The sequence below is a fragment of the Ptychodera flava genome, chromosome 20 (genome assembly GCF_041260155.1).
Source record: "Ptychodera flava strain L36383 chromosome 20, AS_Pfla_20210202, whole genome shotgun sequence".
NCBI classification, from domain to species: domain Eukaryota; kingdom Metazoa; phylum Hemichordata; class Enteropneusta; family Ptychoderidae; genus Ptychodera; species Ptychodera flava.
Window position 1 is genome coordinate 1559832 of NC_091947.1, and position 19148 is coordinate 1578979.

The 19148-nt window shown below is 38.3% G+C and overlaps 1 protein-coding gene across 1 annotated transcript; it reads right to left on the bottom strand.

The window, feature by feature from the left end:
- Positions 1 to 3438: 3438 nt before the first annotated feature.
- LOC139119733 (pre-mRNA-splicing factor SLU7-like) lies at positions 3439 to 18618 on the bottom strand. The gene is made up of 14 exons (XM_070683605.1): positions 18296 to 18618; positions 15289 to 15439; positions 13393 to 13473; positions 12409 to 12648; positions 11517 to 11593; positions 10816 to 10861; positions 10279 to 10376; positions 9656 to 9723; positions 8972 to 9111; positions 8107 to 8163; positions 6892 to 6996; positions 6221 to 6394; positions 5063 to 5203; positions 3439 to 4470 (listed from the first exon to the last, which is right to left on the bottom strand). Exons 1-14 carry the CDS (start codon positions 18490 to 18492, stop codon positions 4282 to 4284), a joined length of 1764 nt encoding a protein of 587 aa, XP_070539706.1. The 5' UTR covers positions 18493 to 18618; the 3' UTR covers positions 3439 to 4281.
- Positions 18619 to 19148: the final 530 nt, after the last annotated feature.

Sequence of the window (19148 nt, forward strand, 5' to 3'; positions counted from 1 at the left end):
GACTGCCTCAATTTTCATGTCTGACTCTGCAATTATTCTTATGTGCTCAGCAACAAATTCCAGAGAGTATGTGTAAAGCCATACCACATTCCCAAATTAAACAGTACATGGAAGTAAATCTTTTCAATCAAATATATAAGAATTCTTCACTCTGCCTCACTGTCAGTCCACGCACTGAGCAATAGAACAGAGTACAGAACTGTGAAACCAGATCAATAGTTACAGCAAAAGAAAACATTATTGAACATATTATCTTCAGCTTTAAAACTTTAGCTGAACACCAATCCGACTTTGTACTAGAGACCAAAGTTTTGTTGATATAGAGATGAGCAATATCACATACACAAAGATGTTATACAATAGTAGATAATGTTTGTTTACATGCTTTAGTGGAACCCTGAACACTTGCCAAAGTACAGATTTGTATGTGGTTTTCAGTATAGCATTGACAAATTATACATTTTTCAGAATTAATTAAATAAATGTAGGTTGGCAGGATTTTACTATCACCAAAGTGATGATTTAGCAACAGTTTTTCATTACAGATTTCATGCATGTTTTTTCCTTCAATGAACAGAAGAAATTACTTCAAACACAATGGTTGATACAAGCTAGTGTATCCAAACTTCTGTGATAAACCGTTGCTGTAAACTGAAGGGCAAGTTACACTAATCATAAAAAATTCTTTTTCAGTCTTTCTTTCCTTGTATCAATATATGTAGCCATCTATTAGTCAAAACCCTGTAGAAATAGCCAGTTATCAACTTTTCAGCATAGTCTATAGAGGAATAGATCAGAGTATTATTATTCACAACTTAATTTACATCCCTACTTAACTTCATTCATCAGCATCAAAACTGAATGTCAAACATTTACTGACAGAGTTTGTAAGCGGATTACATTACATATGAACATGTTATAAGGGGATACCAAAATTATATTAGTCAATCAAAAACAAACCATGTAAGGTGACAGTCTAGGGAAATGAAATGTTAGTTGATACATGGAATAACTAATATTAAAGGTTACGGCTCCATCGTTGTGCTCTAAATATTTTTGTAAATCAAAGAATGTATCTTTGTAGAACATCATGCTAATACTAGTAACTTTTTTCTCACTTTTATATCAAGTGTATGTAAAAATTTTAGGAAGTTTGTGTCTTTTTAATTTACACTCTGTTACTTCCAATTTAGATGACTACTAAAGGATACAGTGACTCCCCTCTAAATTTGCAGCCAGAGAAAATAGCAAGGATTGTTCATGACAACTTACTGAATGTATTACATATTGGTAGATGGTCCAAATTTACTGGTTCACTGATATAACTTTTGAAAAATCAAAGCTTTGATAAATCTGTTTAAGCGTTAGTGGACTTACACACCGAGTGAGACCATCCTACAGGCAGTGGTTTAGAACTCTTTGATTTTTTGTTCCTTCACATATGTAGAAACTATGCCAGCAATTACTTCAGTGGACCAGTGACTAATGCAGAAATGCTAGGACTTGAAATCAAACATACAAGATAATCCAGAATATCTGGTTCTTTGGATTACAAGTACGGTACTTTTGTTATTCTGGTGTCAGTCCTGACACGAATTAACCCAAAAAGTTCTGTTCTGATACGTTCCAGTGAATAAAACTCATCACATGATTATTTTAGAGCCATGAATTATGCAAACCATGTTGGGCACATGAATAACAGTGGGTCAAATGAAAAAAGTTGCCAAATGTCATGAAGTTTTCATTCTAGAATTACCACAAACCACATCACACTGGAAGCTATGTCAGTCAAGGGCAATACATGTATTCCTCCTCCGGTAGGAAAGATTGGGATAGGAAAGGGACCAGGACTGCCAGTGGAAAACATTTTTCAGTCCATTTTAACCCCAACCATTACTTTAATTAGTGGTATTATAAAAACTTTTATCTGTAGAGTGCTTGCCAGGTTTGTGACAAGATTTTTTGTTTTTCATGATGACAGTTTGCATGACGTTTCGTTTTACATGCACCACTGCGATTTTATCAGCTATTAGCTTTTGATGAATTGCTTGAAAATGATATGTGGCTGTTAGGGAAAAACGCACTTTGTTTAAGTAATGATTATTGACTATTTTGACATAAAATTTACAAAAATCTTCAGAGTATTTTAGTGATTGAAGGTTGACTTCCGTGCATTTCAGTTTGAAATCAGTTTGTGCTTTCCATCTTGGTAAAAGTTGCTGTGATTTGTAAGAAAACTTTGTTGAGAAACATGTTACGAAGTTAGCGTGTAATTTATTCAATTGTGCATGTGAATTTATCACTTATCTATGTAAGATGAGACAAAGTGTGTTATGAGGCAAAGTGTGTTTGAGTGCATGCAAATTTACAGTTGGTAACATTTACGAAATGGTATGCCTACAAACTACAAATGGTGATATTACTACCAGCACAGTCAATACACAGCTCTGCAATGGCAAAACTACAGTAGTACGGTTTCCGTGCACAAGGTCTTGCTAAGATTTAATGTCATCAGTTTGTAACCCTACATACCACTTCTTGAATGTTACCTCAGAGATACTCAGCCACAACAGATTTGCATATTTCCATATTTGGAAATGGACACGTCAGCCATGTCTGCTGATACAACATCTTTAGCGTATCATGGTTTTGTTGGCATGATTTTTACTTGCCATCCTTGTAAAAATCAGTGACAGACTGCTAAAGATACAGTTGACTGAATTCCTTTAATAATGAGATTACAAAACTATGAAAAGTCATACCACGTTTTGATCCCCTCACATTTGCATGTATTTGTTTCAGGATTACAATAAATTTGTATCATTTCAAATTGATAAGTTGATGTGGTACTTGTGTTGAAGAAAGCATGATCTCTATCAATCAAACTTTCTCACAGAGTCTAGGAATAGCCTTCATGGAATGCAGTTTTTGCCATGGTGGGACCTTCTTGCGAAATGTTTAGGAATGGCTCAGAACTCTACACTATTAAATATTAAACCCTCACCTACATTTTACCCTCAGCTAACAAAATGCAAGGTATTAAGATTGCTGTACCACACATCCTGTGAATACACATACAATTCAAGGTATATATATAGTAATTCACTACGGCTCTGGCAATTTCTGGCATTCAGGGTAATTCAGGAGTTAATGGAAATAGACAGTTGCATGAACCACACCAAGGTATCATACACTGATAGCAACGATGGCTGACACATTAGGGATGATCAATGGCAAATGTCGCAAACCAGAACCCTCATTTAGCTCGATATATTTGATGTAAGGGGTTTGAAATTGCTGACCATCAATCATTGAGAATCACATCTTCTGTAATTAAATTTTTAAAAGTTAACCACTTTTGTCATTAAAAAAATTATCAATGCCAAGTCTACAATCAGATGGTCAATCTAATATAGCAATTAACAACAGGAAACTGAATCTGTTTAAGACAATGATATTCATTGTCATGAAGATGACCATTTATTTAATCCTTTTCTGGTCAAGTCGTATCTTTTTGAACATTTGTTCTCTGTTGTGTAAACCTCACAAAAATTTACAGATTTAAGTTTAAAACAACTTCAAATATTATGTCATGTTGATATTTTTAAAAAGTAACCATCCACACGTAGAGTACTGATGGTCTCTGAACAGATGACATGTCAAATCAAATTGAACTTGTGGGAGTTCATTTGAACTGGAAGTTCATTCCACATTGGGCTTTAACACTCTCAAGCTGAACTTGACCTTGCAGTTGTAAACGGAAACTAACTGGGAGAAAGAGGATTATAAAATTTTGATGATATATATAGAGGCACTGCTGGACATGCAGTGTGCCAACTGAGCTAAATTGATGCATGATTGATGCCATATCCCTATGCTTTTTTTACTGTATAATGCAGAAATTTGTATATATTACACAAACTGATATGGAAGGCTGACCAAAGAGTTGGTTCCAATAATCCCTACATGGACTGAAGTAGAGTGTTTAGTTTCAGGGCACCCTCTGGACGTAAACTATAATAGTTGAAACATGCCTCAATAAGTAATAGTCACCTAAGTCAAGTAGATTGCTTATCATGTGAAGTTCTGAATATGGTCTGATAAATTGTTCAATTGTGGCATGCTTGACACACCTTTTACTGCTTGTTTTCAATGTGAAGTTCAAGAATACTGGGAGGTGACTAAAGGCTTCATATACACTTCAATTGTTCACTGCATTCAGTAATAGTCTGTTTGTCAATGAAATGACAGAGGGACTTGTTCTAGCAATTCCTTATCCATTCATTTCTCAAGAAACCTTGCCATTGGATCTTCTTCCCTTCGCCTCTTCAACCGGAATGCCTCCATTTCTTCTTCCGTCGGTTCCCGGTAATCATTGAATGTCTGCATGCTGTTGTAGGGTCTTTTCCTCTCATCCATGGCAAGGATTCTCTCAGCTTCCTGCCGCAGAAGTTCTTCCTTCTCCAACGCCTTCAAAGAAGAAAACAAGTTGAACTAATCAGAAGACTGAGTACTTGTATGTTAATCCTTTCACCAACATTTCCCTGTCTATTGATACACCATCCCTATTTAACCTGCTCACCCCAATTCCATATTAACAGGTCCACAATCGCCATTGATAACAATGGGTTTGGACCAAACTATGGTAGTGACAGGGTTAAAGCAATGAGAATGTACCAATGCTAGGGAGTGGTTAGAAGGGTCATAATTTCATGTAATATGTCTGACAGCATGTGATGTCCTCTCATTTAGGCATATAAATCATCTTTATTTTCATTTTGAATATTCATATTTTCATTTGTCAACCAGATAGAAATTGGTTGAAAACCTATGTTAGTCTGTTGATTTGCCTTACTTTGCTGAGATACTTGAAAGTCTAAAAGACTGGACAAAAGTGACGGGTCAGCAAACCTTCCATAATATATAATACAATGGACAGAGGAATTTGACTGCAGACACACGCACACACACACACACACACAAACATTCAAATATTTCACTTCCTGTGAGAATATCTCCAGCAGCTCATCATGCTAATTGTTATAACATTCTCCTGTCATACCTTCCGTAACCTTTCTTTGCTCTTCTGAATTTCATCTTCACTGCCATCGCTGTCACTCTCTGATTTCTTGTGTTTCTTTTTCTTTTTCTTGTCCTTCTTCTTTTTCTCTTGCATCTTGATGGCTTGTGCCTCCTGATGTTGCTGTCATCATAAAGACATAAGATTAACAATGTTACTCAACACTTATAAATAAAGGGCACATCTTATGATCATACTCGCAAGAGGTCAAAGTGGAAATTTGAGGCTTGTCTCTGGATACCATTTTCCAAGACACATGTTCAGGCCCAGTTCATTAAAACTGGTTCATACTCATTAATTTGACGACAATATGTTTGGACAAAACCAGTTGGTGAAAGGGTTAAAGATTAAGCTACCCTAAACCCACTCCACGATAAAGGTGATTCTTTTTTTACGGGAGAATGCATCATGTCCCTTGCCAAGGCCGTCTTATGATAAAAAGTGAATTTGACAAGCCTACAAACTCAATATATTAGCTTGTAATTACACTGTCTTTCCTTCTTGGCATACAAATTTCATACAAAGACTTTGCAAACATCAGCTCAGCTCACCCCTTCGCAAAAATATACACTGATCTGGTCTTATTGTTTTCACCATAAAGTTGGACCCACAAATTACAGAGTAGGAGGTAGACTCTCCACAGTCGCTGCGCCTTGTTTTGTGCGCGCCGATGGGCCTGCATTCGAAGGCTGTGCAGCTGTGAGCACGCGCTGCCAGACACAGCGACTGTCAGTTCTTGCAAGTATATGAATATTCATAAGGGTAGTGACGTCAAAAGAAAAACCTATCTAACTGGGCGGAGAGATATATACTAGTAGCTGGTAGACCTATATACGCGGTATGTTTTTATTTTAATTTTTAATTTTATTTGGCTATGCTACCTGTCATTTTTGTTTGATTAACGGATGTGTGGAGTTCTATAAAGTACCCGGATCAGGCAGAAATCCGACCGGTCGCTTGCAAGAACGTCCAGACCCTGGGATTCGCGTCGCGTCTCTGAAGGGCGCGTGCGTGTTGCAACAGGGAAGAACGCGAATCGCAGGGTCTCTGCCAGACTAAGTAGGAGGTAGCAGGATTATTGAAGGAACACTGACTATTTCATGTGAAACCAGTCTTGTATAATCCTGTTGGGACTTTTACCTCAAGCAATGATTTGACAGGCTCCTCCGGATGGTCAACAGTCTGCAACAAATCCCCTATGTTACTGGAAGCAGCTTCCTTTCCAGCTTCTCCGGTACAGTAGGAATGTTTAACAAAGGAATGGCAGCACTTGTATCCCCACAACCCATTTTTCCAGTATGATCCCCACACACTCTGAAAGAGGACAAAGAGAAAAGATAACAGTTGTAAGTATACAATACAAACAACTACGGAAGAAATTTGCACATACAGCAATATCATGGATGTCAGAGCATACCAACTGAAATACTGATGCATCTCGTTGAAAATTTACTCAAGTCAACTCGTATCCTGCTGTGCCTATCACTTTCTCACTTGCCAAGTCACAGCAAATATTGAACCAAAATGTACAAGAGTATTTGCTGTTCTGTTTGGGATATAATTGCCAGCAATTTGGTTGAACATTTTCACAAGTCACGATCTAAAAAATGGTTAAGCTTTTACTCAGCTCAAATCATTCGCGATATCAATGAACATGTGTGATGATTTGTAAAGACTGCAGTTTTCAGGAAATCAAACACTTCTCATTCTATCAATAACAAACTACCTCTCCATGCCATGAACCAATGAGATACTTCCTACCAACTATATCAAATGAGACATCATCACTCATTGGGCTTCCGTGTACTTACTGTGTGATTATTGATCCAAACATCTTCTTCATACTTGGACTTGACCTTGGCTTTCTCTTGTCCCTTGATGACTGTCCCATGCCTTGAATACTCTACATAGTCTTCCTGTAATCGACACAAACCAAGACAAAATTTACCAGATGAACGCAGAGGATACTAAAATAAACCAATCAACTCTTCAGATGGGCTGACAATATGCTCAAAATACAGCCTTCCTCAACACAAATATTTTTATAGATGTCTAAAGAATCAAGAACCTAGCCCTGACAAATGGCTGAATAATGCTGACTCATGAGTCAATATCAAGCATTTCATGGTTCAATGATTGATATAATTATTAAAACAGTAAGACACTCTCATGTCTGTGAGAAGTGAATGCTGGTGCCCATATTATTTGTGCAAGGCTATACATACTTTTATCTCTGATGTGTATATGTCAGATGATAATATTGAGAATGCGACATTTCAAGACTGACTTTGGATACAGGTATCTCTTTATGTCGTGATACTCTTATTATGTCAAGCATGCATGTTCTGTATTTTTACTGTCTCTTGCGACTAAGAAATTTTACTTCAAATTGCAGGTGTTAGGAAAACATTTCTGATACAAGTCTTTTGTTGAAACGAGGCCTTCTGAGTTATAATTTGTACACTGACTGAGGATAGACCTGTGTTTATTGCAAGTTTAATTGACTTTAAGCAGACACATTGACTTCAGGAAAACCTAATGTAAATTTTGGTTTCATTGCTTGACAACCAGTATCCATACATTGACATATTACCCTCTCAGCCAGTCAATGTGTGTGTTGTACACACCTATCCCATTTTCCCGATACAAAACTGAGAAATTTCTCTGCTATCACTTGTTTTGGTCGCACACAGCACGTGTTCTAGTACATGTGATCGAGCAGACGACATTTTCAAATTAAGCCAGTCAACAGTTGTTAGGGCAGTTAACTGTTAACAGTTTCGGGAACCAGCAACTGGCTCTTTGTGTCTAAATGGCGCATACCATGTGACCGTAGATTAATAAATAACAACACAGATTTTGTGACCACATTCATTGATAATAGCTTTGTACAGATCACTTTCACCTTTCTTGGCATACCCTGCCAATACAGCTTTACTAGTATGAGATAAAAAGTTGTTATACTGACTCAAATCAAATGATTTCCAAAAGAAAATCTGGTATGTAACATGTAAGACTTAACTCACCGTCTGTGCCAGCAGCAGTTCTTTTGCCGGTGCATCCAAATGTTCTTCTCCACCGTACTGTGGATTGGGAAGAGATAGAATTGTGAGTCAGGAAGGACACACTCAGAAAAAAGCCTCTATTCCAAGAAACAGAGAAATTATAAAGTGTGTGAAGTAATGAGTTTCAGAGGTTGCCCTCTAGAGCCCATCAGTAACTTTGAGTTTCAGAGGTTGCCTTCTAGAGGCCATCAGTAACTTTGAGTTTCAGAGGTTGCCCTCCAGAGGCCATGAGTAACTTTGAGTTTCAGAGGTTGCCCTCTAGAGGCCATCAGTAACTTTGAGTTTCAGAGGTTGCCCTCTAGAGGCCATCAGTAACTTACAACAAGTAGATTCATGACAAGTCACCTACAAAGCTAACAATTACTTTCTCCATTTCAATGAAGATGTTCTTGTCGCTCTGAAATCTATGAGTAATTGTTACTGTAGATTGTGGATTTCATTATAATACATAGCTGTGTGCTACTACACGTTAGATATAAAACATTCTCTCTGAGCTGAAGTACATCAAACTCCTTGCTGATGAAAGCTGCAATCCTAAAGCCATGGTTCTTGCCTTAGTTCTCATTGACATTGACCATTAGGTGATGTTAGTCCATTATTTTCCTTTGGAAATTGTGCATAATTAAACAATTCATTCACAGATATAGTTGATGAATAATTTGCCCTTTATCGAATGTAAAATAACATGACACACAATTTCGCATATAGATGAGCTTTCTCTGCCCCTCCACATCAGTTTATGCTCTCCGTCCTTTGAAAGGTACATTCATTCCACTGTGTACAAGCAAAAATAATATTTTCTAGACAGGATGGGCCATATATTTACCTTTTCTAAAATGCTTTGTTTTTGGTCTTCTGTGAAGTCATCCTTTCTGACTTTGAATTCCTTGTGTAACAACTCTAACTTTGTTGGTTCAGCTTGAAGATGTACATCCGTACCCTTCTCATACGCCTCCCAGGCAAACACTGTTGGGAAGAGTAAGATGTTCCATCACAGTGTTGACATGGGAGATAATGTTTATTTCAATCTCATGTTTGTTCATACATGCCTTTCTCTGAGTGTTCATACATCTATGCCTTTCTCTGAGAGAATTTTGCTGTCAAGAAGTCAGCCTATTAGAAGACTGCATTCCGCTACACAGTGTGCAAATTGTTGGATTATTTGAGCTACATCATGGGAAGAAGTAATGAACAATACAGTTGAGATTTTATTAGAAATGAGATTTTGACTTTCAAGTTTCAAAGAGCAAACTGACAATGTATTTGTTGAGACACATGGCTGGTAATGTGACTAGGGCAAGTAATAGGTACAGTGAGCAAAGTGAGTGAAATAATTCACACAAGGTAATATTTTATCGACTATTAAATTGTGATTCCACTGACCACTTTTTCAAAATGATCACAGCCTTTTTAGCCATTTTGACTTTTGCAAGTTGGAAGGAAATGCAGTATTGGATGAAAGTTTAAATCATTAGATAAGTATAGCAAGTGATTTAGTATTTTGACTTACACTGTGCTGTAGCCATCTTTGTTGTGTCACCTTCACTCCGTACAAAGTTATCACCGGCATATGGAAGTCTGGAAAATATGAAGATATATGTATGTATGTCACCCACTGCCCTACACACTGAGACAATCAAATGAAACTGTGACCTCGTAAGGCCAAACAAACGGTAGCTGACCTTTCACCCGTCATCCATTAATTGGTGTACAACCACAAGATAGAAAGCAACGAAACTGACCTAAACACAGCTCAAACAATTTATTGGCAAAGTACACTATCTTAGTGCCATGTTCATGGCACTACACCTAAAATGATATTGCAGTTCTCATCTAGTTTTACACACATGTTCCTAGTTCTATTATATTATACTCATGGACAACAAAACTGTTCATTGGGTTCCTAACTTTGCCTATGATCAGTGACCATGGAAAAAAGTACCTACAGATTTGAATACAAATATAAGGGCTGATGCATACTTTGCCTTAAACAATGTAAAACCATGCATTTCAAGATGAAGAGACTAATATCCATTACATAGCTGAGAATTTCACTGACAGGGCAAACTCAAGCCTTGATGAATTCAGCACAGGCTCTAGAATCTGTGCCACAAGGCAAACACAAATACTTACTCTTCAGCACTCTTTCCGGTATTATGGTAGGGATTTTCACGCATGGAACGTGTCTTGGGATCGTAGTAAGCTGAGTTAGGATCCAAGTTACGCAGGTACTGTTCAACAACAGAAGACACACAAAATTTTAGAAAAGGTGAAAGTGACACATTGGAAGACAATGCTGTCTCATCACATCATCAGACTACATATACTCCATATTTTCAAGTGTTTACAGAATAAATGTTGGTGTTTGACAGCAAAGGTAAGCCAAAGAACAGTGATGAATACTAAGCAATTCCATCATCCTGACCAACACTGACTTATTTCGGTATTTTCATAGATGGTTAGTTAGGGGATGACTTTCAAAGTCAGACAACAATTTGACACATTGATGTTACATATCCTACAAGACATGTTGTATTTTATGACATGGCGGAGCTGTAAAACATACGCTTTCTGCAAACTGTCTGCAAACTGTCTTCCTCAATTGAACACAGACTGTGTGTGAGAATCAGTATGAGTGAAAGACCAAAACTGATGATATGTAATACAAACCTTGGCAGTATCTTCTCGGATTCTTAAATTACGGACTGTGATACGTCTGCAAGAAGGAAAATCAACCAGGTATATGTTAAATAAAAGTATATCTGTCTGTTGCTTGCAAACAGTTGTGGCCTTAAAGTAAGGACTCAATCCCAGGGATCACATTTGTTCTAATCTGTATGGACTATGGAGGTGTCATAGCCTTGTGTTTTCATTTGGAATTGTAATCTATATGTAGTGACTAAATTTCCAGGCAAGACAATTTGACATCTGACACAGGCCTAGAGCTATAAGCTACTTTGCAACATGTCTCTTCTATGTTTAAAATAACAATATTATGATATTAAGATATAAACCTTCACAACAAAATACTAGAAGTTCTGTACCAAGCAATAGAACAAAACTGTTGATAATTCATGACATTGTTGTTGTGGGATAACATTACACAGAACATAACATTGTCTATAATGTGAGATGCTTCACTAGAGAGGTCTACTGTAAGGTTAACAGTATTTGAGATTCTTTTTTAGAATGGTATAAGGCAGTGGAAGAGGTTATATTTCTGATATCAATTCTGCAAGTTGATAGGGGTTGATTCTTTGGACTTGAAATGACTGGCATTGCTCTACTATAGTAGAGACACTCTGAGTGGATGGACTTCATGAAGTCTTGATTTTCAACTGCTAGTCTTGAAATAACACTTAATATCTTACCTTTTTGTATCAAAGTTTGTACCGGGCATAGGGGCTGACTCGGCGTATTTCTCATCATCATCATCACTGTCCACTTCCTGGTGACAAAAACCAAATTACAGAATAGAATAAGAAAAATGTGATTTTTGCATTTTCCAGTACTGCTACCTTAGATTCCTTATCAAAACTACAAGGATCTGACACAAGAAATTTCACTTCTCCAGTCATCGTTCAAAAACTGCTGTTTGTGACCATTTCAAAATGCCTACATCCCTAATGTTGAGTATTATCAAAACTTAGTATTTTAGCAGACTTAAAGTTCGGACTGAAAAGTCTAGCACAATAGGAAGATGATTTTTTTCTGCATTTTTTTAACAGTACTTATTTAACCCTTTCACCACCATGGTTTGCCCCAAATCCATTGTTTTCTATGGTAAAGTTGGACCTGTATACAGGGAACTGGGGTGAAAGAGTTAATAAACAAGTAAATTTAATCAACCGTTTTGTTTCAAGATGTAATTTTTTCATACTAAGTACAGATGAGCTTAAATGATGTAAAATTCATGTGTATCTGCAGATGAGTGACATTCATATGTAACATTCAGCTGAATAGTTATGGTGTATTCCTCAATTCAGTAACTATTACATCATACTCAAAGGCTGGGGTCACAGATATATTGTTGACTTGTTCAGCAATTTATGTATACACAGTAGCAGCCATGCAAAACACTAAACACTATTTACAGATACAAAATGATATCGAAAATGGCTTCTGCAAACTATCCCTATGTTGCACCCAGTCCTTGAACACTTTTGGTATCTTCCATGTTTAATCCTTTCATGCAATGAGTAAACTGCTGTCAAAGACAATTGGTTGATCCCATTGACTCACAGGGTAGGCTGGATGACTTACTCTGTTACTCTTTTCTGAAATTTTACCAGTCTTCAAATCCTCTTGCAGCTGCTGTGCTTTCAGATGTTTTTTAGCTTCTTCCATCTTAGCGTATTCCTCAATGACAGCTTGGTGTTCCTTGGGATTGTAGCCATTCCATCTGTCTCGTTTCCCGTCGTAGTCAAAACTCAACTGGGGCTGCATGTGTTCATCAGGGGCTATCTCATCCCCCGTGAACTTGGCACCTACTTTCCTCGGCCTCTGTTGCACACGGTAAACAATACTCGGTGAGTGTTGAGGGCAGTGGTAAGTTATAGTCCTAGCATGGGTGACTGTGGTTAAGTAACTGTTTTTATCCCGGACCCCTATAACAGTGTAGCGCTGTAGATAATTTCTTTTAATTCCTATTGATTGCACTTGATTTTCACAAAGTATTTGGACTGTGAAATACTGTAGGCATTGGCAGGACACAGACACACATAGTGGCAAAGTCTGGACCTATCCGGTCCAGTCGATATATGGAGTTAATCTATGTGTCTTTTGCATACTCAAAGCTTACACCATCACGGTTTATGTGATTACTACATTGTTGTATGTAAGACCAACAAGACAGAGAGGGTATGATCATTTCATTTACACAATATATGTACTTCAAAAGATAAACGGAAAAATGCCAAAGAATATGTGTAAGCTGGGTATTTATTATGATTCAGCGAGTTTTCTAACGAGAAGCATTTCAAAACCGTGTGTGACAGAAATTGTTCATGTGTTCCTTTTATGCACAGTTGCAGGTGGCAGGGTCGAAGCCTTCTTTAGTGCGATGCTACTGCTTAAAATGTGTATATCTATGGCTGCCTGTTATAACTAACATATGCAATTGGTACACAGTAATGCTTAACTGTAATACAGCTTTGGATAATACCCATAAACTTGTCTATGCTGTAGTATCTTACACAGGTACCTATCACCTGAAAGTGTGGACTGCATAATGTTTGGTCTACTTACCTCAAGACAGGTCTTCTTTGTATGGGTAAGTGCTCCGCAATTTTCACAAGCGCCTTTCCTGTATTTAGTTGCTATGGAACCCTGGAAAATTAAACACATGTAAAAATATTGCAGTTGTTATGAAATAAACTTTGATCAAGTAAGAAAGATTGCAAGAGTAAGCATTACAGAGTGATAAACGCATACCTTTTTTTCTGTGTAATATGATAAATCATTAAAGCTATTTATTTTCAACAAATTTAGCAATTTAGCCATTGGCAAGATTTTAATTTTTTTCAACGTGTGTATGACATAATAAGGTCACAGGTATCAGTGCATTTGTCAGGGCAAACATGGAGTATACTGGTAGTTACCAGAATTCATCTGTGCAGACCACAGAAATCGTAAAGGTGAACCACCGACTGTTGTTAAGATATTGGTCCAACCACACTTTGTCCCAGAGCATGACGGATAATGTAGACATACTATACACATTTCAAGTTTAAGTCACAATAATACTGTAACAGTAAATGTCAATTAACTGATACTGATTGTAGAAATAGTGAACACTGATTCGGAGAAGACAATTGTGTGCCATCATTGAGGGCTCCAGTGAAGTCACGACCACAACATCATCACATGTTGTTGTCTGAACCTCAGCTGACTCTTGAGTGAATTTATTTATTACCTTACAACAGACCTTTGCAACGGTTCTTCAAAAACAGACAATGCAATCAAAGAGATTGAAAAACACATCAAAAAGTTACAAAACATAAATAAAAGAAAAAAATACTGCAATTATACGGTGTCGCTCAAATTTGATCAGAATTGGTACATACCAGTATGGGTACCAAAGATCAACAATAAATGTTGTTTATCTGTTCAGTGCAGGAAAATTCTACGTTGATGTTTATGACAATGATTTCTGCACAGTACAACCAGAAAAACAACAAGAAATATTTAAACCAGAAAAACAAGAATGACAAAAGTAATTAAGGTCTGAAACTTTAGGTACTGAAGGTCAACTTTAGCAACATGATATGCATAGCAGAAAGGCAGCCCCCCTTAGTTTGACCATAGACGGTCTTCCTCCCCTCTACTGACGGTCTTCCTCCCTCTAATGTCTATGGTTTGAGCAGGTCTGTTAATATGTAACAATTCATAAACAATGACAGGAAATGACTCAAGTCAGTGGAGTAAGATTGTTTCAAGCCTGTTTCAGAATTTCGCTTTTTCTTACCTCATTTGTACATTTTTGACACTGATGTGTTCATTTGAACAAATTCACATCTCAACCCCTACATCTACCTGTACAACAAATAGTAAGACAGTAGCTTTGGCGGTATGGGAGCCTTTGTGTGTGACGGACATACATCCGCACATACCCACAATATACAGACACTTAGACTCATCATATAAGCTCTTTTTGTATTTATATATAAAACCAAATATGAGCTAAACATTAAAACCTTACAAAGCAAAAGCGTAAGTACCTATGCAGTTTCAGTTCTTGCCATTATTTTTTTCATAGTTCAGATGACACTGAATTAAAATGACATACTTTTTTACTAGCTTTAAGTAGATTTAAGGAGAAATTGATAAATCATGTGACCAGATCATGATACCATGAGACAATCAAATCTATGAAATGGGTAAAAACATGAAGATCGGCAAAGCTTTTGACAGTCTAAAAATCTATCCCTGAATGCACTTTGCCTTCTGTAAGTTCAGTGGGCAGTAACCAACTCCAATTTTGATACCAGTATGTAATCACATAGTGGGCCTGTTTTATGAATCCCTCTGTGGTGAATGCTACTCAGGTCCCTCCTCTTTCATCCCTACATCCTAGTATAGACGTCCTCCTTCGCCATACAAAACAGTAGGGTAGTACCAATATTTCACATGTACTGTACATACCGATTTGACTCCCCTCTTATACCATGAATTGAGATCATCAAACTCTTTCTTCTTCTCCTCCTGAGGGCGCTGATGCTTGAGCGTCGGCGTTGTGAACCCTAGGTACCATGGTGCAGCAGCTATGTATTGTGGGATGTGGGGATTGATGTCTCTGGAAAACGGCAAAAATGTGGTGGATTTTGATGACAGAAGATACAAAGATGGTGCATGAACAATTACGTATGTCTCTGTCTGGACTGCACAGTCACTGTGCATGGGTAATAACCACTTTCAAGTGCAGTGCCTGTGGTTCTCACAGAAAAATCTGTGGTGTACTGCAAATTCTGCACCATCTCAGTTTGCATTTCAATATTCAAGAAAGCAGCACATGATCGCCAGCATTGTACTCAAAAAATGTTCTGATTGAATTGTAAATATAGCACCTATATTATATGGGGGTTTATAGGACTATTTCTGTAGAGTTCTACAGGCATACTACAGCTATGTTCAGACAGTTTTTAGTCAGACTGGTCTCCATCCAAAGTAAATAGTCCAAGAAATATCATCCATGATCCATTGAGATACAAATTCACGAGCAGTGTTTACTGATAAGAGAATGCTGGTCCAGACATAGTACATGCACAGGGTTTACAGAGTTAAGTAATACCCTATAGTAAACCTCAGTATATCAGCACATGGTTGATTGTTTTATATACAAGTATAATGTTGTTAACACTACTACTGCTTTAAGAAGGTTCTGTTCTATGTAGATACAGATCCTAGGACGAGTACTAAATAGTGGTAGATGATTCTCATTTTATTGTTTCCAATCTTGGTCTGAAAGGAGTAGTGCCTTGTCTAGTTTCCTCATGGATGAGAAACTTGGGTTGTAGATGTACATCAGATTCAATGGATACTATCATTGGTTATACAGTATGATTGGTTCTGGACATACGACGATGGAGCAGTCCATTTGTAAGCAACTAGATACATGTTGCTGCAATAATTGTAGCCCTAGGGCCGTGAGCCAGCTTTTTCTGTCTTGTTGGCTTTGTAGCCGGCCCGTAGGACTACAATATCATTCCATACAATTCCATTTGTGCTGTGCGCAGCTCACAGTAGATCTGCTGTGCACAGAAACAGTTGCACAGATGGCCAATCTTCCCTTACCTCAAGGAAAGTTTACCATAGTCTACCTTCCTGGTCATCAGCAATGCCATCTATGCTAACAAAATAGGTAACAGTGTATATTTAGACTGAAAAACAACTGTTTAACGACCCTGAACGAAGTTTTCCTCCAAATCTGCTGCCATCTTGCACGTTACCTAAATCTCACCAAATGTGACCACAGAAAGTACCCAAGACTCCTGTCTATGACACAGGTGTCCGGAGTTGCCGGTGTACATGCACAGAGAGAATGGGAAGGTTTGACACGATTTTGCCCGCCGGACCGTGAATCCAAACAAATAAGGAGTTTAGAGTCAAATAAAAGGTCTACGCCAATAGCGAAATACCTCTTGCCTTTAACGCTCAAGTTTCAAGTGGGCAAACTAGGATTTAGTCTCAATATCGGCCCAAAACTCTCTGGTAACCCCGTCCATCAGGCTGTTACGTACGGCAGCCATTTAATAACCAGATTTTTTCCCATAGTGCAGTGCGGGCCATTAGCATTCGACATGAACCCGTGACCCCGCAACCGCTAAATTTAAATCCACTATCAAACGGGCTACAAGTATTGGTGCACACAACGTCCAGCTTTGCGTTTTGCACAAACTCAAGTCATGGGAAAGTTTACCATTGTTACGTTTGTTTTGATCGTGCAAAGGTCACGATTTCATCACTTATGCGCGCTGAACGATGGGTAATTTGTCCCGTTCAAAATGGCTGACGTACGTAACAGCCTGATGATGTACGTAACCAGGAATTTAGGGCCAAAAGAGAGACTAAATAACGATTAACACGTCTCAGGGTTGGACATTAAACGTCAAAGGTATTTATCTGTCGGAGGAAGGTAGTTTTTTGACTGCATGCGTTGATATACGTGGATTTTTATTGTCTACAGGATTCCGGAGGGCAAAATCGTGTCAAACCTTCCCATTCTCTCTATGCATGTACACCGGCAACTCCGGACACCTGTGGTCTATGACTATACCATCGTTTTCCAGTCAAAAATATACACAGTCAACCATTTCCTTTGCTTATATGGCATCGCTTATGATCAGGAAGCAAGATCATGGTGAAATTTTCACAGGATATAAAGGGGAAATTCGCCACCCTTGCGACCGTTTCTGTGCACAGCAGATCTGTTGCAAAATTTCTGCATTTTTTATGGGAAGGAATTGTAGCCCTATGGGCCAGCTACACAGCCAATACAACAGAAAAAGCTGGCACACAGCCCATGGGCTATAATTATTGCAGCTAGCAACTAGACTGCCATGGACATACATTGTAGACATACACACAGTACATCAGATTCAATGATTGCTGCTATGTGTGTCTCTGGGAGCTCAGTATAGTCCTGGTCAGGCATGTACCACGAAGGTAGAAGCGAGACCGCCATTGACATGCCATGGACACAAAATAAAAGACGTCCATGGACATACAAACATTAGCAGTACCATGGAGGTAGGAAGAGAAGTACAGCACATAGGATTATGCTGGAACAATCTGACCAGAATTGCACGGAGGCAGTAGCTGCGAGAGCCGCTTCTACCTCCATCAGCATTGTAAGGTTGTGACTACGATCACAATTTATAATCGACAAAATCTTAGGAATTCCGTAGGCCTATGGCTTGAACGGGTTGAGGCTGAAACCGTGATACCTAACTCACCGTCCCTCCACGGGAGGACCGTGATACCTAACTTACCCTGTGTTCACATGGCCAGGGAATCGTCATGCTGTTAATTTTGTACCCCATGATTTCAGTATAACTCATTTGTTCGAGTCATCATTAGTGGATTTAGTAAGGTACAGATTTATCAGCCAGTTCACGGTATCTAGGTTCTCATTTCCTTTTTGTGTGCTCACCTTCCTTCTTCGTCGACCAAGGCAGGAATTTTACCAAGCTTTCTAGCTTCCTCCAGTTCCTTCGCTTTCCTCCAGTCCTCTCTCGTTCTCTGTTTTGGTTCATCGCCACCAACCTCACCTACATCAGATTGTTCTTGTTTGGCTGCCTTAACCACAGCTGACGGTACCCTGTCGGCTGAACCGGCGATATACGCCATGATGTTTACCTAGTATTTCACAAAGTGTCCAAAACACTGCTGTTTACCTAAATTTTCGGCTCTTGATTGAACAACGCAACGACACTCGAACACTCAAAGCCAGGACGCAGCGTCGACGCAAGAGATAAAGCGCCCTCAGGGTCCAAATATTCTTTACTCGAACAGCCGGTGGTGGCGCTGTTGAAATCAAGGATGGGAGCAAAAATCTGAGTCAAAGTTCTGAGAGGTGTTATAGTTACCAACATACTTGTTGTATTAATTTCAGATACCATGTAACCGTTTAAATATGATTTATTACTGGCACATGTAAGCCTCAAAAGTGTTGGCATGCACTCGTGTTTTGAAGCTTGATAAAAACGGTTATTCTCGGAAGGCAACTCTGGAAAATACATCTTTTGGAAACATAAGCTTTATACAACTGTGTTTCAGAATAATCACAATTCATTTCTATTGAGGTAGTATATGGATTCGTTTACCACACATCTTTCGTTTGTTTGAATGAAGATGAAGAAGGAGCATGGTTTCGACGCAAAGTAGCTTCACTTTCGCGCCACAGTGTGGTTACATCCTCAGCTGTCATTTGTACACTCAAACTTACAGATACTTCTCGCCAAGCCAGAACAAATTATAAGCAAGTACATATCTCTCGAGGAGCG

Bases quoted from the DNA above. Each gene is read 5' to 3' on its own strand.
- LOC139119733 (XM_070683605.1), bottom strand. From the start codon at position 18,492: ATGGCGTATATCGCCGGTTCAGCCGACAGGGTACCGTCAGCTGTGGTT. The intron at 12,649-13,392 runs GTAAGTAGACCA...CGTGTGCAACAG, and splicing joins CAAAGAAGACCTGTCTTGAG to AGGCCGAGGAAAGTAGGTGC. The intron at 6,997-8,106 runs GTGAGTTAAGTC...TGTCGATTACAG, and splicing joins AACTGCTGCTGGCACAGACG to GAAGACTATGTAGAGTATTC.